This window comes from Oncorhynchus clarkii, chromosome 3, assembly GCF_045791955.1.
Source record: "Oncorhynchus clarkii lewisi isolate Uvic-CL-2024 chromosome 3, UVic_Ocla_1.0, whole genome shotgun sequence".
Taxonomy (NCBI): Eukaryota; Metazoa; Chordata; class Actinopteri; order Salmoniformes; family Salmonidae; genus Oncorhynchus; species Oncorhynchus clarkii.
Genome location: NC_092149.1, coordinates 13,696,178 through 13,722,658, shown reverse-complemented (window position 1 = coordinate 13,722,658; position 26,481 = coordinate 13,696,178). Strand labels below are relative to the sequence as shown.

Genomic DNA, 26,481 nt, shown 5'->3' with positions numbered 1-26,481 from the left:
GTCACAGGAAGGCCATAAAGATCATCAAGGACAACAACCATTCGAGCCACTGCCTGTTCACCCCGCTATCATCCATGGATTTTTAATGAATTTATTTGCAAATTATGGTGGAAAATAAGTATTTGGTCACCTACAAACAAGCAAGATTTCTGGCTCTCACAGACCTGTAACCTCTTCTTTAAGAGGCTCCTCTGTCCTCCACTCGTTACCTGTATTAATGGCAACTGTTTGAACTTGTTATCAGTATAAAAGACACCTGTCCACAACCTCAAACACTCACACTCCAAACTCCACTATGGCCAAGACCAAAGAGCTGTCAAAGGACACCAGAAACAAAATTGTAGACCTGCACCAGGCTGGGAAGACTGAATCTGCAATAGGTAAGCAGCTTGGTTTGAAGAAATCAACTGTGGGAGCAGTTATTAGGAAATGGAAGACATACAAGACCACTGATAATCTCCCCCGATCTGGGGCTCCACGCAAGATCTCACCCCATGAGGTCAAAATGATCACAAGAACGGTGAGCAAAAATCCCAGAACCGCACGGGGGACCTAGTGAATGACCTGCAGAGAGCTGGGACCAAAGTAACAAAGCATACCATCAGTAACACACTACGCCACCAGGGACTCAAATCCTGCAGTGCCAGACGTGTCCCCCCCGCTTAAGCCAGTACATGTCCAGGCCCGTCTGAAGTTTGCTAGAGAGCATTTGGATGATCCAGAAGAAGATTGGGAGAATGTCATATGGTCAGATGAAACCAAAATACAACTTTTTGGTAAAAACTCAACTCGTTGTGTTTGGAGGACAAAGAATGCTGAGTTACATCCAAAGAACACCATACCTACTGTGAAGCATGGGGGTGGAAACATCATGCTTTGGGGCTGTTTTTCTGCAAAGGGACCAGGACGACTGATCCGTGTAAAGGAAAGAATGAATGGGGCCATGTATCGTGAGATTTTGAGTGAAAACCTCCTTCCATCAGCAAGGGCATTGAAGATGAAACGTGGCTGGGTCTTTCAGCATGACAATGATCCCAAACACACCGCCCGGGAACGAGAGAATGGCTTCGTAAGAAGCATTTCAAGGTCCTGGAGTGGCCTAGCCAGTCTCCAGATCTCAACTCCATAGAACATCTTTGGAGGGAGTTAAAAGTCCATGTTGCCCAGCAACAGCCCCAAAACATCACTGCTCTAGAGGAGATCTGCATGGAGGAATGGGCCAAAATACAAGCAACAGTGTGTGAAAACCTTGTGAAGATTTACAGAAAACCTTTGACCTCTGTCATTGCCAACAAAGGGTATATAACAAAGTATTAAAAAACTTTTGTTATTGACCAAATACTTATTTTCCACCATAATTTATAAATAAATTCATAAAAAATCCTACAATGTGATTTTCTGGATTTTTTTTCTTCTAATTTTGTCTGTCATAGTTGAAGTGTACATATGATGGAAATTACAGGCCTCTCATCTTTTTAAGTGGGAGAACTTGCACAATTGGTGGCCGACTAGTTAGAAATAGTTTTTTGCCCCACTGTATATAGTACAAGTGAAGAGTTTAGCCACGATTACTCATTCAAGGCTCTTTATTTTCACTATTTTCTACATTGTAGAATGATAGTGAAGACATCAAAACTATGAAATAACACATGGAATCATATAGCAACCCAAAAAGGTGTTACATTTTATATTTGAGATTCTTCAAAGTAGCCATCCTTTGCCTTGATGACAGCTTTGCACACTAGGCATTCTCTCAAACAGCTTCACCTAGAATGCTTTTCCAACAGTCTTGAAGGAGTTCCCACATATGCTGAGCACTTGTTGGCTGATTTTCCTTCACTCTGTGGTCCAACTCATCCCAAACCATCTTAATTGGGTTGAGGCCGGGTGATTGTGTTTTGGCCAGGTCATCTGATGCAGCACTCCATCACTCTCCTTCTTGGTCAAATTGCCCTTACACAACCTGAAGGGGTTTTGGGTCATTGTCATGTTAAAAAACAAATGATAGTCCCACTAAGCCCAAGCCAGATGAGATGGCGTATCGCTGCAGAATGCTGTGGTAGGCATGCTGGTTAAGTGTGCCTTGAATTTGAAATCAATCACTGACAGTGTCACCAGCAAAGCACCACACATGCGGAGATCATCCGTTCACCTACTGTGCATCTCACAAAGACATGGCGGATGCAACCAAACATCTCAAATTTGGACTCATCAGACAAAAAGGACAGATTTCTACCAGTCTAATGTCCATTGCTCGTGTTTCTTGGCAAAAGCAAGTCTCTTCTTATTGGTGTCCTTTAGCAGTTGTTTCTTTGCAGCAATTCAACTTGGTCTTTTACCAAATAGGGTTATCTTCAGTATACCACCCCTGCCTTGTCACAACACAACTGATTGGCTCAAATGCATTAAGGAAATAAATTCCACAAATAAACTTACCAAGGTATACCTCTCGATTGAAATGCATTCCAGGTGACGATGTCATGAAGCTGGTTGAGAGAATGGCAAGTGTGCAGAGCTTTGAGCTTTTCATTGTTTTGATGTCGTCACCATTATTCTACAATTTAGAAAATAGTAAAAATAAAAACCCTGGAATGAGTAGGTGTCCAAACTTTTGACTGGTACTGTATTTTTTTATTTATTGTTTCTCGCTGATATGCAAGATAAGGAAGTGATGCAGGTTAATGTTCAGACTGAGTGTTGGGGCTCTTAACTAAACATCCCCATACAGAAGATGCCTTCGTCCAATGACTTATGTGTAATGGAAATGAGAGTTGAGTCAGCACATAACAATTACCTAATTACCTAATAAGGGACTATAGTATTAGTGCAAGCCTCAAGCTCTCTTCATTCTATTAATCAATCAGACACTTACCGACAGTTGTAGCTGCTTTGTGTGATGTATTGTTCTCTACCTTCTTGCCAATTTGTGCTGTTGTCTGTGCCCAAAAATGTTTGTACCATGTTTTGTGCTGCTACCATATTGATTTGTCATGTGTTGCTGCCTTGCTATGTTGTTTTCTTAAGTCTCTCTTTGGGAAGCTTTTTTGCCTTTTTGGTAGGCCGTCATTGTAAATAAGAATTTGTTCTTAACCGACTTGCCTAGTTAAATAGAATAAATAAAGCTATGAATGTCATGGGATCTTGCACCATGGACTCACCGTTTGTCGTAATCTCAAGGATAGTCTGTGAAGGGCCATGGTCTGGAACATGAATAAGTACATAAACCCAGGTCAGTTTACACAGTTACACTGGTGCCATCTGTACTATTGCAGGGGCGACCTTCACTGTAAAATAATGACTATGTTATTAGGACTAGCAATGTAATCTAAGCTCAATAGCTAGCTAACCTTGCATTAGCTAGCTAGATATCTGCTAGCAAGACACTGCAACATGCATCCTTGTTTTACAGTAACGTTACACTGCAGCAAGACTACAACAACTGTAGGTACACAACAACAATTTACCAACCAATTAATTCATTAAAATCCAAATGAAAATCCAAATAGGCAAGGTCATGTAGTTTTAGACGGTTCAGGTCTATTTTGAAAACACTGAAGAGTTGCACAATTTCGGTCGAACTGTCACGGTGCTAAATCCGTGGTAGTCGCCATTTTGGTTTGTAGACGAAGGATGTTACGTAGAGAGCTCAAATATGCGCATCGTTTGCGCAAATCCAGATGTCATCCACAGTTTTTTTTGAGTTAGGTGGTCTTATTTAGAACCAGTCCGATTTTTTAAAAAAAATAATAATCTATATATACAAAATAAATAAGAGTCTACAGTTGGATAACCGAATGGTGGGTGATGAGAATAGTTGGCCTAAAATAGATTTAAGTCAATGGACCTAGGATTTAGGCCTATAGGTTTGCAATGGTTATGACAGGAGGGGGGAAAAACCTCTATAAACATTCTCAGGATGATTCTATGCAAGATGGTCCCATAAATTTCAAAGTGGAGTATGCGGGAATGAAACTAAAAAAAAAATATTGTTTTCGTTAGTAAACATAATTATAGCCTTAGGCCTAATATTTGACATTCAACCACAATAATGCTCGATAGAGATCATTTTTCAAATGAAATACAATTTCTAAACAATAAAAAAAAAACAGTAGGCTTTGGCTGTATAGGCTTACTTACTGGATCTCCCATAGCGCACATCAATCACCCTTCTCTCCCTCCCTTCTCTCCCGCCTCTTGGAGCTCCTGAAAGAGTGTGCCGTGTGTTGCTTTCAGCTTGTTTGAGACTGCTGTAACCTTCTACTCAGTGCTTCTACTACGGGCGCTTTCCGCTCAGAAGCCCCCGTTTTGTGAATGGGCTTCAGTCCGCTCTAACTTCAACCGTGCCCGGGTAGCGCAAGGAACGAATTCAGATATGCAAACAGGTAACTGCTTGGGAAAGAATGACCAAGAGAAAGCCAGGCTTGATATGTCGTCGCCATTTTGTTAGTTTTTTTTTATATCATTATGTATTTCTAAATCATTTAGGCTATTTTGTGAACATAAGTTTTTAGCTACTTTTAAAAATCATTTAGATGCACATTGAACTGTTGAGGTATTTTATTATTTCGGCCAACTGCACATCCAGCTTCTGAATAGATTGTCTAATGAAAGTTGCCTTTGCTAAGAGATTGCTGGCGTATGTGTTCATCATTTATTACGAGTGAAGCTCGCAACGATGCAATCTAATAGAAAGCCTAGCTGTCAACAATGTTTTGGCACAGAATGACGCAGCCTCGCGGGGGGCGTTCACCGTTCTCGAGCACAGTGCACGATCTGATCAGTCTGAAGGGAACTATGTAGCCTAACTTTCCCTTTTCCTGTCTGGCTGAGAAACAGTTACAAAATAAACTAAACAAAACTGGCCCGCGAGTGATACCCCATCTCCACCATTTTTATTACAAAATAAAACATAGGATTTTGTTTATGTAAAAAAAAAAAAAAAAAAATCTAAAATGACAAGGAATTCAGCTGCATTTGTTTAATTTAGGAAACATGTTCCCAAGTATACCACAAATTAAAAACGAGACGTATTTTGCATGTAAACATGTCTCAATGTAATCAAGGTATGAAATGATTGTTATTTTTAATATACAATCTATTATTGGTATTAGTTGTGGTGAATTTGCAGCATTATTATAATGATGTCCCGGCCCATAACCATCGACTCCGCGGCTGAATCTAGTTGCCTTCGCCTGCAGTACTGTAACTAGCTCTCCACCTAGCTGTCGAGACAAGTTACTACGGAGAATGCTGCTGTAGTGTCTTCAACCGAGCGCTATGAAAACCGCCGCGCAAATGTTGTTCTCTTCTGTATCCAGCCAGCCTATGCGTAGGGTTTCCTAGGAGGAGTAGGCCTAGCGACTTTAGTTATGTAACCAAACCAATATCTAAATACAGTGCATGATTGTTGACGGTTGTCGAGAGGATAGGACAGTATCACCAATCTCTCTTATCTTGTCTAATGTAGACTAAACGCAGTTCTGGGACGCGCACGCTGGGTAAGTAGCACGAATCTGTCTAATTTTGTAACATATCAAACCATCATGTTATGTTAGTTAGTAAGTATATGCTAGCGTGCTGTATCACAGCGTTGCAACAATATGGCATCTATCATATAATTTATTATGGGGGGTGTGGGACCAGGGTTGAATTTTCCCAGCACTGACTGTGATAATATTTATTAAGCCAATGTTGCTGACACAAGTATTATACGGCAGACAGAGGACAGATGAGGGCGAGGAAAGGGGTATGGACTCATCACACAAAAAAGACTATCACCATAGAGAATTGTGATAACTGACAGACATGTAATAGTTTAATGGTTCAAGCCGTTGTGCAATTATATGTTTTATTGGCAGATGTTCTATGAAATAGGCTATATGAATGACAACAACAACAATAGCACGTGTCATGTCATCACCTACGTTATGTGTGCACTGTGCGTAATGCCTACAAGCTACCATAGTTTACACGATGCATCGCCATTCGCAAAATTAACTAGTGCGTAATGTTGACATGACAGTGACACCGTGAACGCGGGTAGAGCACACAAGTGAGTCCGGTACTGGACATCCCTCCGCTCTAGATCAGCCAGCCAGTGTAGCGACCAGGGTACACAATGTACGACCCACCGACCAAGAGGTCGAGGTGAATGAATGTGAGGTGAAATGTGCATATTTTGGGATGTGAACACTCAGTTTGTTTGTTTGACCTGACGAAGATCCGTTTCAGATGGAAACGTTGTCAATAAAGCTGTGAATTGGGAGCTTTAACAGTGTGAGGGCCTTCTTGTTCTTTACTAGTGTTCTTTATTAGCCCAGCACCTATGTTTTTAAGGATGTATGACCACAAACTTTTCTCTGTGTGTGTCTCATCAGCTTGTATGAAGTAGCGGTACCACTTAGTATACTGCAATACTATCTCAACCGATCACTATCATGTACACTACATGGCCAAAAGTATATGGACACCTCGTCGAACATCTCATTCCAAATCATAGGCATTAATATGGAGCTGGTCAACCCCTTCCCCCACCCCCCTTTGCTGCTATAACAGCCTTCTGGAAGGCTTTTCACTAGATCATCAAAAAGAAAGGAGGACCAAGACACTCTTTATATAAAGAATTAAAATGCCTTTATTAGTATGGCATGTTCAATAGAAACAAAGTTTTTAAAATCCGATGTGTTTCGGCTGCATGGCCTTCATCAGGGAGTACCAAAAAAAAAGGAATACAATGTCCTCTTTTGAACAGCTTTTCCAATTCGCCCTAATTTGAAGAGGGAGTGGTTACAAAATTGATTGGACACATCTAGTAAACAATACTATACACATTATAAAGTGAAATACTGTAGCTATGTTATCATAAAAATACATCTCCAAGCTAGAATTATCAGAACATTAAAAGGTAGTTCTAACCTTAAATATGACTGGGAGAAGTGTCAAGAATAAGAAAGCAATATATTCCATAGTACACTAGAACACAGCAAAACATGAACAACAACCGTCTAAACAAAATGTCCACTAGATGACAGCAAATGGACCTATCACGACCCTACAGGAAGGGTGAGAAATCCATATATTCATTTAAACCAGAGTATTTAGTGGTCTGTAGTTTGTAAATTCAAAGACGTTCCCTTTGGTTTAACTGTTTAAGACGGTCCCCTTTTCTAAAAGAGGCCGGAACATGATCAATACCCATAGCCTGTAGGGAGGCAGGGTTCCCATGGTGTAGGGACTTGTAGTACCTTGCCATGGTGTAGGGACTTGTAGTGCCTTGCCATGGGGTAGTCTTCATTGCCTACAAGTATGGCGTACTTGTGTTCCGCTAAGCGGTCTTGAAGGCGTCTCTTTGTCCGTCCAATGTAGAACACCTTGCACTGTGGACATTCCAATCTATAGATGACATGAGTGGTTTTACAGTTAATGAAATGCTTGACGTAATACTCCATTTTGGAAGCTGTGTCAACAAAATATTTCTTCTGTGCAATATTTTAATATTTTTCTTCTGTTGCAATGGTTACATTTAAAAGAACCCTTGGGTTTGTGGTCAAGCCACGTTTTTTGAGAGTCACCCGGAAGATAGCTGTGGACTAATTTGTCATTTAGGGTAGGACATCTCTTAAAGCTTATGACTGGTGGCTCAGGAAAGACTTGGCGTAGTAGCGTATCACTTTGGATGATTCCCCAATTATTTTTAATGGTTATTTTAATGTTCTCTGCTTCAGTGCTGTATCTTGTAACAAAATACACTCTCTCTGATGTATCACGAGGCACTCCCCTTCGCAACAAGTTCTCTCTGTCAAGTAATCCAGCCCTTATAGTGGCATCTTTCAGGACCTGAACGCTGTAGCCCCGATTCAAGAAGCGATTCTCCAATTCAGCAGATTTGACACTGTGGTCTGTTTCCTGATCGCAAATTCTGCGGACTCTTTGGAATTGGCCATATGGAATATTCTCTTTTAGCCTTCTGGGGTGAGAGCTGTCTGCCCTCAGAATGGTATGCCCATCTGTAGGCTTCCTAAAGATTGATGTGTGCAAACAACCGCTGTCATTTTTACTAATGTCGAGGTCCAAAAAATGAATGTTATCCTTGCTGTACTCCATAGTTGGTTTGATGTTAGGGTTGATGAATGTTATCCTTGCTGTACTCCATAGTTAGTTTGATGTTAGGGTTAATGAACGTTATCCTTGCTGTACTCCATAGTTAGTTTGATGTTAGGGTTGATGAATGTTATCCTTGCTGTACTCCATAGTTAGTTTGATGTGAGGGTTAATGAACGTTATCCTTGCTGTACTCCATAGTTGGTTTGATGTTAGGGTTGATGAATGTTATCCTTGCTGTACTCCATAGTTAGTTTGATGTGAGGGTTAATGAACGTTATCCTTGCTGTACTCCATAGTTAGTTTGATGTTAGGGTTAATGAACGTTATCCTTGCTGTACTCCATAGTTAGTTTGATGTTAGGGTTGATGAATGTTATCCTTGCTGTACTCCATAGTTAGTTTGATGTGAGGGTTAATGAACGTTATCCTTGCTGTACTCCATAGTTAGTTTGATGTTAGGGTTAATGAATGTTATCCTTGCTGTACTCCATAGTTAGTTTGATGTGAGGGTTAATGAATGTTATCCTTGCTGTACTCCATAGTTAGTTTGATGTTAGGGTTAATGAATGTTATCCTTGCTGTACTCCATAGTTAGTTTGATGTTAGGGTTAATGTTGTTAAGGTATTGGTGGAAGGAAATAAGTTCATCTTCTGAGCCGGACCAAAACAGGCAAACATCATCAATATAGCGTCCCCACCACATAATCCGGTCAAAGAAATGGTTATTAGAAGGATCCAAAATGAAGTCATTTACCCAAGTACAAACCAGCATAGGAAGGGCTAGATGTTGGAACATTGCTGCTGGGACTTGCTTCCATTCAGCCAAAAGATCATTAATGAGGTCGAGCACTGATGTTGGGCGATTAGGACTGGCTCGCAGTCTGCGTTCCAATTCATCCCAAAGGTGTTCGATGGAGTTGAGGTCAGGGCTCTGTGCAGGCCAGTCAAGTTCTTCCACACCGATCTCGACAAACCATTTCTGTATGGACACCACTTGTGTTTGGTTGCTCAGCTTGTGTTTGGCTGCTCGGCCAGGGAAACCCATTTAAAGAAGCTCCTGACCAACAGTTATTGTGTTGACGTTGCTTTCAGAGGCAGTTTGGAACTCGGTAGTGAGCGCTGCAGCTGAGGACAGACGATGTGCTACACGCTTCAGCACTCGGGATCCCATTCTGTCAACTTGTGTGGCCTACCACTTTGTGGTTGCCCCTAGATGTTTCCATTTTACAATAACAGCACTTACAGTTGACCAGGGCAGCTCGAGCAGGGCAGAAATTTTATGAATTGACTTGATGGAAAAGTGGCATCCTATGACGGTGCCACGTTGAAAGTCACTGAGCTCTTCAGTAAGGCCATTCTACTGACAATGTTTGTCTGTGGAGATTGCATGGCTGTGTGCGCAATTTTATACACCTGTCAGCAACGGATGTGGCTGAAATAGCCGAATCCCCACATTTGAAGGGGTGTCCACATACCTTTGTATATATAGCGTATAATGGGATGCTCTGTCAGTAGTGTGTTGTCATAGAGATGCTAATGTACTAGTAGTTATGGCTGATAACAGTGACAGTCTGATGGAGATAGTTGGATATGAGAGGGCCATTACAATGGTTTAACCCACTGCTTGTTGAGTGCTGAGGATCACAATGATAATAGTGTCAAGTCTATCCATCACTCTGACATCTGCAATAGCTGTAGACCCGCTACTTAAAGGCAGACTGAGCGAAATGACTTTGCCACAATCAGCACCGGAGATAAGGAGAAGAGCAAGATGCAAGACTTCACTCACTCAGTCACACAAAGTATCTGCGCATGTGCAGGGGTTCGCTTCACACTGTTCACAGAGTAGTAGCCAGGGCATCGAAACAGAAAAGTTGAGCCAATGCTCAATTACAGTAGTTGTTGCGAAAATTGACTCACTATGCTGTTTACTTTCTGCATCTATGTCGTATCGCTGAGTCTACTTTTAATGTTGAGATAGCGTTGACTGCTGGTTAGTTATCACGACAGACACTTCCTTGGAACAGACAGACAGGTTGTTTATAGGACTGAGGGTCATAACATTCATATTTAGTCATAGTGAATAATACGATGAGCTTTTTTTCTGTGCAGTATGTATTGGCCACACCTCTTTCCTCAGTCTATCTACATATAGGCTACGTGTGGGCCTGCTTGTTGACTCATGGCACTTGTACTTGTGTTATCTAAACACATAATGTTGTCTATTATATAATACCATATTCTGAAAATTAAAGGTATTTCAACCTGTCACTCAATCTAGCCAACTTGACATTGTATTGACAAACAGGGCTAAACTATATTGTACTGTAGTATACTGTACTATACTGTCCTCTATCTCACCATGTCTTCATGTCACTGTGACTTCCACAATATGTATTCTCTCTCTCTCTGTGTCTGTGTCTGTGTCTGTGTCTGTGTCTGTGTCTGTGTCTGTGTCTGTCTCTGTGTGTCTGTCTGTGTCTGTCTATCTATCTAGGTCAGGCCACAGTTGTGGTCACTGTAGAGGTGACCAGTAGTCAGAGAGATACTGAGCTATATATGATAATATGGTCTGACTGGAAGCCTCTTCAGAGGAGAAGGACAAGGCACTGTTGAGAGACAGATGAGTTGTTTCATAAGAGGCTCTCCATAGAGAGTAAAGAATGTACAACAGGGTGTGTTTTATTAGTAAATTAAGAGTATCGAGAGAGAGAGGGAGGAATGAGACATATGGGAATGAGACAGAGAGAGGGAGACAGAGAGGGAGGAATGAGACATAGGGGAATGAGACAGAGAGAGGGAGGAATGAGACATAAGGGAATGAGACAGAGAGACGGAGACAGAGAGAGGGAGGAATGAGACATATGGGAATGAGACAGAGGGGATGATAGCGAAAGAGTTATAGGAGATGGTGGTTGTTTTGCCGTGTATTGGTCAGCACAGACTACAGAGCAAGTGTGTATGTGTGAGACACAGAGAGGGAGACACAGAGAGGGAGACACAGAGAGGGAGACACAGAGAGGGAGACAGAGGGAGACAGAGGGAGACGGAGACAGAGGGAGACGGAGACAGGGAGACGGAGAGAGGGAGGCAGACAGAGAGAGGGAGGCAGAGAGAGGGAGACGGAGAGAGGGAGGCAGACAGAGAGAGGGAGGCAGAGAGAGGGAGACGGAGACACAGAGAGGGAGACGGAGAGACGGAGAGTGGGAGACAGAGAGACGGATAGAGGGAGACGGAGAGAGGGAGACGGAGAGAGGGAGACAGACACAGAGAGGGAGATGGAGACAGAGAGACGGAGACACAGAGAGGGAGACAGAGAGACGGAGAGTGGGAGACAGAGAGAGAGAGGGAGACAGACACAGAGAGGGAGACATACACAGAGAGGGAGACACATAGAGAGAGACGGAGACAGAGAGACGGAGACAGAGAGACGGAGACAGAGAGAGGGAGACGGAGACAGAGAGGGTGTCAGAGACAGTGAGACGGAGACAGAGAGAGAGGGAGACAAAGAGAGGGAGATGGAGACAGAGAGAGGGAGACAAAGAGGGAGACGGAGACAGAGAGACGGAGAGAGAGGGAGACAGAGAGACGGAGACAAAGAGAAGGAGACAGAGAGAGGGAGACGGAGACAGAGAGACGGAGACAGGGAGGGGGAGACAGAGAGAGGGAGACGGAGACAGAGAAGGAGACAGAGAAGGAGACAGAGAGAGAGGGAGACAGAGAGACGGAGACAAAGAGACGGAGACAGAGAGACGGAGACAAAGAGAGGGAGTCAGAGAGAGGGAGACAAAGAGGGAGACGGAGACGGAGACAGAGAGGGGGAGACAGAGAGAGGGAGACGGAGACAGAGAAGGAGACAGAGAAGGAGACAGAGAGAGAGGGAGACAGAGAGACGAAGACAAAGAGAGGGAGACGGAGACAGAGAGACGGAGACAAAGAGAGGGAGTCAGAGAGAGGGAGACAAAGAGGGAGACGGAGACAGAGAGAGGGAGACAGAGAGAGGGAGACTGAGACAGAGAGACGGAGAGAGGGAGACGGAGACAGAGAGACGGCGACAAAGAGAGGGAGACGGAGACAAAGAGAGGGAGTCAGAGAGAGGGAGACAAAGAGGGAGACGGAGACAGAGAGAGGGAGACAGAGAGAGGGAGACGGAGAGAGAGGGAGACAAAGAGAGGGAGACAAAGAGAGGGAGACGGAGACATAGGGAGACAGAGAGACGGAGACGGAGACAGAGAGGGGGAGACAGAGAGAGGGAGACAGAGAGAGGGAGACAGAGACGGAGACAGAGAGAGGGAGACAGGGAGACGGAGACAAAGAGGGAGACGGAGACAGAGGGAGACAGAGACGGAGACAGAGAGACGGAGACAGAGAGACTGAAAGACAGAGAGACAGAGGGAGACGGAGAGAGAGGGAGACAGAGAGAGGGAGACGGCGACAGAGAGAGGGAGACGGAGAGACAGAGGGAGACGGAGAGGGAGACGGAGAGACAGAGGGAGACGGAGACAGAGGGAGACGGAGACAGATGGAGAGAGGCAGACAGAGAGGGAGACGGAGACAGAGGGAGACGGAGACAGGGAGACAGAGAGAGGGAGACAGAGAGAGAGAGAGAGAGAGGGAGACAGAGAGACAGAGCGGGAGACAGAGAGAGAGAGAGAGAGAGGGAGACAGAGAGACAGAGCGGGAGACAGAGACAGAGAGTGGGAGACAGAGAGAGGGAGAGAGAGTGGGAGACAGAGAGAGGGAGAGAGAGTGGGAGAGACAGAGGGTGGAGGAGAAAGGTAGACAGAGAGACGGAGACAGAGCGGGGGAGACAGAGAGACAGAGAGAGGGAGTCAGAGAGACGGAGACAGAGGGGGAGACGGAGAAAGAGAGATGAAGACAGAAAGAGAGAGAGACAGAGGGGGAGACAGAGAGGGGGAGACTGAGAGAGGGAGACGGCGACAGATGGAGAGGGAGAGAGGGAGACAGATGAGAGAGGGGGAGACGGAGACAGAGAGAGAGGGGGAGACAGAGAGAGGGAGACAGAGAGAGACAGAGAGGGGGAGACAGAGAGGTGGAGACAGAGAGGGAGACGGAGACAGATAGAGAGGGAGAGAGGGAGACAGAGAGAGAGGGGGAGACGGAGACAGAGAGAGAGGGGGAGACAGAGAGAGGGAGACGGAGAGAGGGAGACAGAGGGAGACGGAGACAGAGGGAGACGGAGACAGAGGGAGGTGGAGACAGAGGGAGGTGGAGACAGAGAGGTGGAGACAGAGAGGGGGGGAGACAGAGAGGGGGGGAGACAGACAGAGAGGGGGGAGACAGACAGAGAGGGGGGAGACAGACAGAGAGGGGGAGACAGAGAGAGGGGGAGACAGAGAGAGGGGGGGAGAGACAGAGAGAGGGAGACAGAGAGAGGGAGACAGAGAGAGGGAGACAGAGAGGGGGAGACAGAGAGAGGCAGACAGACAGAGAGAGGGAGACAGAGAGGGGGAGACAGAGAGACAGACAGACAGAGAGAGGCAGACAGAGAGAGGGAGACAGAGAGACAGAGAGATGGAGACAGAGAGAGGGAGACGGAGAGACAGAGACGGAGAGAGGGAGACGGAGAGATGGAGACGGAGAGAGATGGAGACAGAGAGAGGGAGACGGAGAGACAGACGGAGAGAGGGAGACGGAGAGAGAGGGAGACAGAGAGTAAACTATGGCTGTTCAGGGGAACGTTATTGTTGGGTGTGTTACTTGCCATAGCATCACATTAAAAGTCCATTTACAATGGGGTCAATGAAAAGCTTACTTGACTTAGAGGAAACCAGGGGAGGGGGAGGAATTTACACTCGTTTCCAAAAATACGTTTTGCCCGTTCCTTCGAATTTGTGTTACACCACTACTGAGAGAGGAGGAGGGGAAAGTTCTGGAGGATGTGAATGGAAGGCTTGAGGTTGAAGAGGAGAAACAGACTGAAGAGAAGAGGGGGAGGAAATATGGTTTTCATTAACATGGATACGGTGCCTGGTGCTGGGTTGACCGTTTTACTGTGTGGTCTGTTCAGAAAGAGAGAGAGAGTTGCAAAGGGTTGCTGACAGACATGAAACAGAAGGTTGGAGAGAAAAGAGAGAAAGGTGGAGTACAGTAGAGGGGAGGGAGGGAGGGAGGGAAAGGTAGTAGGATTATAGTGTGGAGGGAAGTAGAAGTTGGTATCGAGCATGAGCCCTTAGATCTGTGATCCCTTCACGAACGAAAGAAAGAAAGAGGAAGGAAGGAAGGAATGATACCTTTTTAAACGATTTGAAAAGAGTTTTCCAGTAAGTGCAGGCATTCTTGGAAAGGGCTGCTCTGCTGAGTATGATTGGTCCCCTGGGGTTCCGTTCAGTGAGGTCATCAGTGAGGTCATCATCTGAATCATCTCCTGAGTGACTTTACTGCCATCTGCTTCATACGACACACACACACACACACACACACACACACACACACACACACACACACACACACACACACGTACACCACACACACACACACACACACGTACACCACACACACACATACACGTACACCACACACACACACACCATACACACGCGGCTAGGGAAATTGTGTTTGAGCATTTTCTTCAGGACTTTGGACGGAGAGAGCGGAGGAAAGAGAGGGAGCTGACTCCAGTTGTAGGATTTAGTAGAGTGTCGGGTTGCCAGGCTGGGTGATGCTGTGGTCAGCTGCAGTGGAGAACAGGACATAGCCTACTTGTAAGCTGACATTTAGCTGGTGTCTTTTGTCGTCTGTTATAAGCATTATAGTAAGCGCCATAGAGGCAGTATAGTTTCTGTGTTTTCACCTTCTTGTAAAGTACTTTACATTTGGATTGTCACTCGGTTGTTTTTCAGTAAAGCTGACAGAGACTTCTGTTGTTGTTGTTGTATTGCTGCTACTACTGTCTGATGTCAGTGAAATGACCTCTTTCTCTGTCTGTTTCTCTCTTTCACTCCATCCTTCTCAGTTCAAGTCTGACTGACTGACAGACAGAGAGGGACAAAGCGCTGGACAGTTGGGTCAAGAAAGCCTTTTGATATTTAATCTCTGGACAATACCTGTTCCCTTCCACCCTGGGTGCTGCCCCCCTCACATCTCTGATGGACCAGAGAGCGAAGGGGGGCCCATCTCTACCTCCACCATCCTCACTGCCTCTCCTCCCCACAGCGCCACCACATCAGTACCCAGAGAAAGAGGTAGGCGGTGGGACGAGGAAGAGGACAGAGAAGGAAGGAGGTGGTGCAGTACTGGAGGTGCTCATTGAGGGGTGCTGTGGTGCTGCAGGGCAGAGACAGCTCCCATTCCCAGGCAGAGAGAGGAGCTGCACTGAGGGCAATGTGAGGCTGAGGATCGGAGTCCAAACGGCCAAACGCACCAAGAAACCCCCCAGGACCCTGGAGGGCTACGAGTGTAAACCCACCATCAGGACGTACCAGAGGCCTGGGAGGGGGAGTCAGGAGGTAGGGGGGAGTGGGCAGGGGAACCGTCCTCAGGAGGAGGGGGACGGAGAGCAGAACCAGGGGTCAGACCCCAGCACCACCCAGACCAGGAAGATACACTCCTCCCTGCCTCCGTCTTCATCATCATCATCATCAGCCCCTACAACCACCCCTCCCAGCCCAGCCAACCCTCAGACTGCGCCAGCCAAACAGGTAGGAAGAGAACCACCTCCACCTCACGGAATACCTGCCTTTTTAACCAGTTACTACTTATTTATTACATTGACTAGTTCTTCAGTTCTGCTTTATATACCGGGTCCCCTACAAATCTCTCCAGTGGGAAGAACTATTCACATTTGACACAATTCTATATTATTACACATTTATGTAGGCTTGTGCATGATATGCATTAGTGTTCAGTATGTGTGTTTCCTATTCATCCAGGCGTGTTATCCGGTCCAGAACACTCAGTGGTTTCTAATGGTTTCTAATAATAATAAGGTCAAGTGAGTGATTAAACAGCAGCAGCAGTGGTGCATTAGAATATAGAGAACAGGACTATTAATAGTCACACAGCACAGCAACTATTAGCAGCTGATCCAGACATTGGTCCATCAGCTCTTATGACAATCACCCACCCCAGAGAGTAGATTATTGCTTTAGCTGCAAACACCAGTCAGGCTGCAACAGCGCAGCTCCCAAATTACAGGACAAGCATGAAATGTCAAGCCTCCTCATCTCTATTCGTGGCCATTTATAGCTACCAATAGCACAGCTGCCTTCTAGTTCTCTCTCTACCCTGTCTCTTTCTCTCTGTCTATTTTTACCTCCCCTCTTTTCTCTACCTGCTCTCATTTCTCTTTCTCTCCACCTCTCTCTCTCTTTCTCGATCGCTCAATTTCTCCTCTTGCCGGGTCAACCTCATTTCAGTCTCCATCACCTCAGCTTCTCTCCTCCCATGTGTCCTAATTTCTCTCTTTCTCTCGCTCTCTCTTCTTCTCTCACGCTCTCTCTCTCTTTTCCTCTCTCTCTCTTCCTCTCACGCTCTCTCTCTTCCTCTCTTTCTGTCTCTTACTGTTTCTCTCTCTTTGTCATTGTGTCCTTTAGCTGTCTTCCAACAGGCTTGCACCAGCACCCCATCCTTATTGTTTATCTCTCTTTGTCATTGTGTCCTTTAGCTGTCTTCCAACAGGCTTGCACCAGCACCCCACCCTTACTGTTTCTCTCTCTTTGTCATTGTGTCCTTTAGCTGTCTTCCAACAGGCTTGAACCAGCACCCCACCCTTACTGTTTCTCTCTCTTTGTCATTGTGTCCTTTAGCGGTCTTCCAACAGGCTTGCACCAGCACCCCACCCTTACTGTTTCTCTCTCTTTGTCATTGTGTCCTTTAGCTGTCTTCCAACAGGCTTGAACCAGCACCCCACCCTTACTGTTTCTCTCTCTTTGTCATTGTGTCCTTTAGCTGTCTTCCAACAGGCTTGAACCAGCACCCCACCCTTACTGTTTCTCTCTCTTTGTCATTGTGTCCTTTAGCTGTCTTCCAACAGGCTTGAACCAGCACCCCACCCTTACTGTTTCTCTCTCTTTGTCATTGTGTCCTTTAGCTGTCTTCCAACAGGCTTGAACCAGCACCCCACCCTTACTGTTTCTCTCTCTTGTTTGCTCTCCTTTTCCCTCCCTCTTTCTCTTTCCTCTCCCTGTCCTCTCTCTGACCCACTAATTAACTATGCAGCTCTGAAACACAGTACATTTACATACCTCTACTTCCTTGTTAGCAAGGGCACAATGCTGTAAATTATTAGAAAATAGCCATTTTGTAATACATTAACAGAACTCTATCATAGGTCTAACCGGGATTCTTTTGAAGAAATATTTATTTCAAATATTTTGGATTATATTAAAATCCTTACCTGTAAATTACCTAGATCTTTTCTGATAGATGACATAATAAATTACCAATCTGATCTGATAACAATGTGTTTATAACCATGTTTTCATCCCAGCAGGTCCCTGTGAACCTGGGCTATAAGAAGTCAGACACCCTAACGGAGAAACCATGGCACCCTGACCCACCTGATGCCCACAGCAAACTACCTTCACCTGCCCAAATGAACCAGGCAATCGCCTCTGACCCCACAGCTTCATCCCCCCATTCCCCCCCTCCCTCATCACCCCATTCCCCCTTGGTAAAGGACCCTAGCAGTGAGGCAGGTGTTAAGGGTGATGGAGGTATGCTAAATGGGGGAGTACCTACAGTCACCTGCCATCCTACCAGACTCACAAAGGTCAAAGGTCGCAAACAGAACTGTTCTTCCTCAGCCGCCCCCACTAACGTGAACTCAACAACAAGACCTCCAGCCTCCAGCCCCCATCAGGCTGACCTTGCAGCCCAGGACAGGACTACAGGCTTCAGCTGCCCTCCTACACCACCTCCATTCACAACCCTACTTCCAGACCAGAGAGGAGCCCCAGTGGCTGATGGGAGACTGAGTCCTGCTGCCTCCCTCACCAGCCTGAGCAGGGGACCATTACTACCGTCCTCTGTGGGAAATGAGAGAGGGAAGGAGGAGAAAGATGACAAAGTGAGGGAGGAGAAAGGGAAGGGTAAGAGAGGGGAGAAGGGGAGAGGGAAGGAGGAGAAAGATGACAAAGTGAGGGATGAGAAAGGAAAGGGTAAGAGAGGGGAGAAGGGGAGAGGGAAGGAGGAGAAAGATGACAAAGCGAGGGGTGAGAAAGGAAAGGGTAAGAGAGGGGAGAAGGGGAGAGGGAAGGAGGAGAAAGATGACAAAGTGAGGGGTGAGAAAGGGAAGGGTAAGAGAGGGGAGAAGGGGAGAGGGAAGGAGGACAGAGGGAGGAATGAGAGTCCAAAGATGGACAGAGATGAGAGAGGGAAGGAGGGAACTGGGATGGATGAGAGCGGGAGGGATATGATGGGGAAGGAGGAGAGAAATGGGGACGAGGACAAGGAAAGAGAGAAGCCCAGAGACTTGAGGATGAATAAATCGCCCTCTTCTACAAAGTGTCAGATGTCTGAGGTTCAGAGCAGGAAGACAGGTACACCCAGCCCAGACCTGACCAGCGGAACATGGGAATCAGATGATATTGGTGCCCCCTCAAGACCCACTGTCTCTCCCTCCAACCCATCCACTGCCTCCTCTCCCCTCACTTCCCTCCCTCCTCCCCCTCTCTCTGTCCACTCTTCCTCTCCTCCTACCTCCCCCCGAGAGCAGGACAGCCGTCCGCTGAAGAAGCGTAAAACCCGACGGCCAAGCTGGACCAGGCTGGTGAACCGGGCACAGAGACTGGCAGAGAACCCAGATGGCCACCAAGATGCCCCCTTAGTTGCCCCACAGACCCCCACTACCCCCCAGACATCCCCCACTACCCCCAAGACACCCACAACTACCAACTCACCCAACCTTCGGTCAGCTGAGTCATGCCTAGCCCCCTCCGTTCCCCCACCCTCCAGTCCGTCCTCCCTCTCCCCTTCTACCTCCACCCCTGTGAGACCCAGACCAGCAGGGCGATCCCCATCCCCTACCCAGTCTCACCTGTTGACCTCTGACCCTAGCCCTTCACCTGGACCTGGCCGTCTTGTCTCTCAGGCCAGAAAAAGGGGTCGCCCCAAATCCCAAACCTCGAGCTTGGACGAACCCCAACCCAGACACTCCCCTAAACCTACCCAAGCTGAGATGCTCCCTCATGGGCATGATGAGACTCCGGACCCCCATGTGCTCAACCCAGTGCTGGATCACAGTCCCACCCTCACCAATCCCTCTAGCCCCAACCCCACGCCCAGGAAACGAGGTCGCCCCAAACGGCTGCCCCCCTCCCCCCTCCTCCCCAAACAGACTCCCCAGGACCAGAACAGGGGTACACTGACCCCCTCTGGAGGTGAGGAGGGGGGTAAAGACTTCCCCTCTGAAAAGGGGAACAGGAAGCTGAGGATGAGGAGCATCATAGGAGAGATGAAGAGGAGGAAGAAGAGGAGGCTACTCAGGGAAATGCTTTCTGGGTGTGGAGGGGGGAAGGAGGGGAGAGGAAGAGAGGGAGGTAGAGAGAACTCTCGTGGGTGTGCAGGAGGGGTGTGTGGGTCGGCCACAGCACCCTCCCTGTCCTCCTCCTTTGGGGGTAAACTAGGTCCCCAGATCAACGTGAGTAAGAGGGGGACCATCTACATGGGGAAGAGGAGAGGACGCAAACCCAAAGCTCCAGCTAACTCCAACCCTGCCTCTCAGTCCACACTGTTCACCAGTCTCTCTAGTTCCTCTCTCTTCTCCTCTCCCCAGGCCCATCCTCCCCTCTCTCACCCATTCCCCTCCCCATCTCTCACCCACTCCAGTGGAGCCCAGAGCCCTTACAGTGATGGAGGCTGCACAGAACCTACTCCCTCCCTCTTTCTCCCCCACACCTTCTCCCTCCCCTCACCCTCCTCCTCCTGTGCATCGCCACGTCCTCTCTCCTCCTCCTTCTCCTCCTGCTCATCCCTCTCTCCCTCCCTAAAGAGGAGTTCTCCAGGTCAGGGACGACATCCCCTCTTCCACCATCCCTCCAGCAGACTCTCTTCTCCTCCTCTTCCTCACCCTCTTTACCCCCATCTGCCTGTCTTCCCCACATACCTGAAAGAGGCCACACCCTCACCTATCAGTAAATCACACAGCAAGGAGATGTTGCCTAGTGATAGTGTGATTGGAATGGACCACAACACTATCTCAGAGAGGGGGGAGAGGAGGGGGCGAGGGAGAGGGGGTGTAACCATGGGAATGACCTCAGATGTCACCCGGTCAGTGTTCCGGACAGGTTTAGGGGTCAACCTGAAGGGTCAGAGACAACCCTCACCCTCCATGTTACTAGAACACCCCCCTCCTGTACCCTCACCCATCAGAGTGTCAGCCTCACCCCCCCCCCCCCCCCTCTGCCTCCCACAGACACACGCCTCCTTCTGACTTAGTGGAACCCAGAGACAGACACAGGCACAGGCGGAGGGGGTACGAATGTCCCTATACCTGCCCCCCCTGCCCCTGCCTAGGGCACAACCAGCGCTCCCACCTGGACCTCTGCCCCTGCCTAGGGCACAACACACACAAGAGACAGAAACACAAACACAAGAGGAAGTACATGCTCATGCATGCGCACGACCCAGACTTCCTCTCTGAACTGGACGATCTCATTGGGCAGTTCAGCGAGGTCCGCATTGGGCGCCACCGTGATTGGGCCAAAGCTGGATTGGGGCAGGATCTTGATGAGAGTGGGGAGAAAAGACGGCACTCTTCCTTATTGTCATCGCAAAATTTCCGCTCAAACGTTTACAGAATCGACTTGAGTGGATACTACTCGCCTCACCCCCTGTCTTACCCCCCCCACCCCTCCTTCTCCCCGCTCCACCCCCACCCCTGCCACGGCCTGCCTTATGGCAGCAGAAAGCCAGAGCTGAGGTTGAGGTGTGGCTGTCCCACCAAGCCCTGTGAGTCCTTAGACCAGGGTGACTGTGGCCAGGGGCGGAGGTGTGCCTTACAGGGTATCACAGGGCACCTCCACCCCTCCTCTCTCAGTACCCCCCTGGCCTCCTCCACCCCCTCTTCCACCCCCCCCATGCCTCTGGGTTTTGGCTACTACAGAGGCTATCCTCTGACCATGGCCCATTACCCAAATCCCCACCCCTCCTTTCCCCTGCCTCCCCCTCACCCCTACGCCCCCCACCTCCACCCCCCTCACCTCCTCCTCAACCCAGCCAGGTTCCACAGGAGGAGGAGCAGGCAGCTGAGGGAGGCTGGGTTGGGTGGAGGTGGAGGTGAGGACATGGGGGTTATGGGTGAGGGAAAGAGGGCCGGGGTCCGTTCCTGTCCAGCAGGGTCCGTCCCTGGTCGGTCCTGTGTCTGTGGGGGGAGTGAACACAAGCTCAGACACAAACATCGTCACAGACAGCGTGATTGTGACGGAAAGGAAGAAGAGGACGAGAGAGTTGCAGTGTCACAGCTAAGGTCAGAGTTCACCACAGGGTCAGGAGGAAGTAGAAAGACTGGAGGACAAGGGAGTGCTGGGTTGATGGAGTCTCCACGGCAACATACGCACGGCAAATACCCCTCTTCTTTCTTCTCTGCTTCTGCTAAACCAGCCTCTTCATCATCATCATCAGAGAGGCTCAAACACACACCCCTCACCTGTCTAGGCTCCTCTCACCTGTCCTCTTTCGGGGAGGGCTGGGGGGTTCGGCAGAACCCCTGGCTGAGGAGAGGGGGGCTGGGGGCAGGATTCAGACCCCTCGATCCCACCTGGGGCACTCTGACAGAAGAGCAGAGGACAGCCGCTGTGGGGGGGTCAGAGAGAGAGGCGGGGGAGAGACACACACCCTGTCACAGCACCTTCACCCCCCCGACACACACCAACCTCTTCACCTCCTCTGCCACCAGTGGGAGGGGCATGAGGAGAGGAAGAGACAATTGGAGACCAGGGAGTCAAGACGGGTCACTGAGGAGTGAGGAGCCATCACAGACAGAGAGGAGAGGCACAGGTGAGTGAGTGAGTGAGTGAGTGAGTGAGTGAGTGTGTGAGAGAGAGAGAATATATTATTGAAGCCAGGCACCCAGGCTAGACATACTACAGTGACAGCAGGTTTTCACATAGCAGAGACAGTAGTAAGGTTGGTAGACTGTCCTTCTCTCAGGTCTATGTAATCAGTACATCAAACATTATATTGGGGAGGAAATTAGTCTCTGTTATTTTTATTACCACAGCAAGTTAGAGACTTGAACAGAGAACCTGCATGACACATGAACTGTCACATATACACGCACGCAGGAGAGGGGGGCTGGGGGCAGTACACTCACACACGCACGCACACATTATTTTCCCCTCATTTATTGGTTCATTCTCACAGTCTGTTAATAACCCTTCCAGTCCGATCTGCCAGAGATCTTAGAAATGTCTCTGGTTGTGAAGTTGGCTGCCTGCTGTGCTGTTTGAGCCCTGGGCTATGAAGCTATGAGTAGAACACAGTCATTAGTTAACCACCAGTCTCTATGTATAGTCCTGTTCATGTGTCACTGTTCCAGCTGCTGCTTGTCTGCCTGCCTGCATGGCCAACATACTGAACACTGTCTACCTGGCTGGCTGGCCAACATACTGTACACTGTCTGTCTGGCTGGCTGGCCAACATACTGTACACTGTCTGTCTGGCTGGCTGGCCAACATACTGTACACTGTCTGTCTGGCTGGCTGGCCAACATACTGTACACTGTCTACCTGGCTGGCTGGCCAACATACTGTACACTGTCTGTCTGGCTGGCTGGCCAACATACTGTACACTATCTGCCTGGCTGGCTGGCCAACATACTGTACACTGTCTGCCTGGCTGGCTGGCCGGCCGGCCAACATACTGTACACTGTCTGCCTGGCTGGCTGGCTGGCCAACATACTGTACACTGTCTGCCTGGCTGGCTGGCCGGCCGGCCAACATACTGTACACTGTCTGCCTGGCTGGCTGGCCGGCCAACATACTGTACACTGTCTGCCTGGCTGGCTGGCCAACATGCTGTACTGTACACTGCCTGGCTGGCTGGTCAACATACTGTACTGTACACTGTCTGCCTGGCTGGCTGGCCAACATGCTGTACTGTACACTGCCTGGCTGGCTGGTCAACATACTGTACTGTACACTGTCTGCCTGGCTGGCTGGCCAACATACTGTGCTGTACACTGCCTGGCTGGCCAACATACTATACTGTACACTGTCTGCCTGGCTGGCTGGCCAACATACTGTACTGTAAACTGCCTGGCTGGTCAACATACTGTACTGTACACTGCCTGGCTGGCTGGTCAACATACTGTACTGTACACTGCCTGGCTGGCTGGTCAACATCCTGTACTGTACACTGTCTGCCTGCCTGGCTGGTCAACATACTGTACTGTACACTGCCTGGCTGACTGGCTGGCTGGGCAACATACTATACTGTACACTGCCTGGTTGGCTGGTCAACATACTATACTGTACACTGCCTGGTTGGCTGGTCAACATACTATACTGTACACTGCCTGCCTGGCTGGCTGGTCAGCATACTGTACTGTACACTGCCTGCCTGGCTGGCTGGTCAACATACTGTACTGTACACTGCCTGGCTGGCTGGCCAAATAACTGTACTGTATACTGCCTGGCTGGCTGGTCAACATACTGTACTGTACACTGCCTGGCTGGCTGCCTGGCTGGCTGGTCAACATACTATACTGTACACTGCCTGGTTGGCTGGTCAACATACTATACTGTACACTGCCGGCCTGGCTGGCCAACATACTGTATTGTACATATGGCCCACATATAATACTGTACACTGCCTGCCTGCCTGGCTGGCCTGCCAATATACTATACTGTACACTGCCTGGCTTACTGGCTGGCCTGCCAACATACTATACTCTACACTGCCTGCATGACTGGCTCGCCTGCCAACATACTATACTGTACACTGCCTGGCTGACTGGCTGGCCAACATACTGTACTCTACACTGCCTGGCTGGCTGGCCAACATACTGTCCTGTACACTGACTGGCTGGCTGGTCAACATACTATACTGTACACTGCCTGGCTGTCTGGCTGGCTGGTCAACATACTATACTGTACACTGCCTGGCTGTCTGGCTGGCTGGTCAACATACTATACTGTACACTGCCTGGCTGTCTGGCTGGCTGGTCAACATACTATACTGTACACTGCCTGGCTGGCTGGTCAACATACTATACTGTACACTGCCTGGCTGGCTGGTCAACATACTATACTGTACACTGCCTGGCTGACTGGCTGGCCAACATACTGTACTCTACACTGCCTGGCTGGCTGGCCAACATACTGTCCTGTACACTGACTGGCTGGCTGGTCAACATACTATACTGTACACTGCCTGGCTGTCTGGCTGGCTGGTCAACATACTATACTGTACACTGCCTGGCTGTCTGGCTGGCTGGTCAACATACTATACTGTACACTGCCTGGCTGTCTGGCTGGCTGGTCAACATACTATACTGTACACTGCCTGGCTGGCTGGTCAACATACTATACTGTACACTGCCTGGCTGGCTGGTCAACATACTATACTGTACACTGCCTGGCTGACTGGCTGGCCAACATACTGTACTCTACACTGCCTGGCTGGCTGGCCAACATACTGTCCTGTACACTGGCTGGGTGGAAAAACCCTAGAAGGTAAGGCTGCTCAGTCAGTGTTAATGTTGGGGAATTTTGGAAATATGGGAAGAAAGGAGATACTTGAGGAGAAGTGATGGATAGTAGGATGGCGGGGGACTGATAGTGAGGGAGGAGAGGGAGGGAGGTAGAGAGTCGCACATCATCTAACCAGACACATATGTGACTGAGAACACACACACACAGCCCAGCACACACATTTCTAATGTATAATTTGTGTGTGGGTGTTTGCATGTGTGTGGGTGTTTGCGCGTGTGTGTGTGTGTACCAGAGAGGGCTTGTGGGAGGAGATATAGGTGGACGGGCTCTTTGTAATGCCTGGAATGGAATCAGTAGAATGGTACCAAACACATCAAATACATGGAAAGATTGACTCTGTTCCAATGATTCTATTCCAGCCACTACAATGAGCCCGTCCTCCTAAAGCTCATTCCACCAGCCTCCTCTGGTGTGTGTGTGTGTGTGTGTGCGTGTGCGTGCGTGCTTGACTGCTTGTTGTTATTCCCAGAAGGGGAGTATATGATTTGAGGGGAATACCAGGCAGCAGTGCAAAGGAAGTGTAGAGTCACCCCATCTGCTGCTGTTTCAGTTACTGATACATCTTTATTTCCCAATCATTCCCTTTCTCCTCCCTCTGTCTCCCACCTCTCTCTCATCTCTCTCTCTCGCTCCCTGTCCTTGCTCCAATGACTTCTCTCTGGACTCAAGACCCACACTATGACCTGAGCAGGAGGCAACTGAAGTGGCTGAGAACCGGTCAACGTTTTGGGGCTAAGAGAGGGCCTGGACGACCCAGGAAGAACCCTCTAGCCTCCCCTTTGGTCTCCCCCTTCCTCTCTCCTACAAGCCAACTAAACCCTCCAACTGAGACAGACGTCAAGAACAGAGACAGAAACAGAGGAAGAGGAGGAGGAGATTCAGTACAAGAGGTGATTGAAGCTGTGATTCAGAGCCAGAGGAGAAGACGGAAGAGGAGGCACATTGAGAAAGAGGAGGTTGAGCATCCATCCTGTCTCCAAAGGTAAACCGTCAGAACTCACCCTTATCCCAACTGACCCAGTGAGTGCCCTCGCAGATGGTCGCAAAGTTTAACACAACAACATTTCACTCCCACAGCGATCAAAGCGTTACTGAGAAAGTCTAGAAAATGCATGCTATTTTACATACCCTGCAACTAGCTGCTAGATGTGCACTGAATACTTAATACTTCACACAGACAACGTATATTAACACATGGTTGACAGCACTGTGTGCTAAGCCAGTGCCCTTTCTCTCTATCCTATCTCTCGCTCTCTCACTTTATTCCTTCCTCTTAGTTCTGGTGAAGGTGAGCCAGTCACCCACACCCCCTCCATATGCACAGGCCAATCAGAGCTAACCCAAACTCCATCCCTAACCCCGGGCAGCCAATCAGATAAGGGAGCTGACCAGCTGCCTAGGAAGAGGTTTCAGAGGGCGGGGCTCTACTCAGATGACTACAAAACTACAGAGTGAGTTATCATGCACCTGTTCATACAAACTAACTTCATATACTCTGAATTGATTTCACAAATGGTGTGTATTCTATTAATTTAATTGTGTAAATGTGTCTCTTCCACAGTCCCTCCTCTCAGAACCAGCTGAACAGAGAGAGACTGGAATATACACCAGGAGAACAAGACTACAGCCTCCTGCCTGCTCCCATACATGTTGGTGAGTGAGTTTTTATTTATTTTAAAATTATTTCACCTTTATTTAACCA

General features: G+C 48.3%; 2 protein-coding genes across 2 annotated transcripts in view; one reads left to right on the top strand and one right to left on the bottom strand.

The window, feature by feature from the left end:
- LOC139388338 (small ribosomal subunit protein mS29-like) overlaps positions 1-3,221 on the bottom strand; it is a 21,672-nt gene extending 18,451 nt beyond the window's left edge. The window contains exon 1 of the mRNA XM_071134954.1: positions 3,159-3,221. Coding sequence (XP_070991055.1) covers positions 3,159-3,221 — 63 coding nt within the window. The remainder of the gene's footprint in view (positions 1-3,158) is intronic.
- Positions 3,222-5,260: 2,039 nt separating this feature from the next.
- The window catches only part of LOC139405807 (histone-lysine N-methyltransferase ASH1L-like), a 30,142-nt gene continuing 8,921 nt past the window's right edge, over positions 5,261-26,481 (top strand). The window contains 7 exon segments of the mRNA XM_071148236.1: positions 5,261-5,498; positions 15,079-15,763; positions 17,557-20,454; positions 20,456-22,061; positions 25,449-25,761; positions 26,057-26,230; positions 26,341-26,432. Of these exon segments, the coding sequence (XP_071004337.1) occupies positions 15,212-15,763; positions 17,557-20,454; positions 20,456-22,061; positions 25,449-25,761; positions 26,057-26,230; positions 26,341-26,432 (5,635 nt within the window). The 5' untranslated portion in view covers positions 5,261-5,498; positions 15,079-15,211.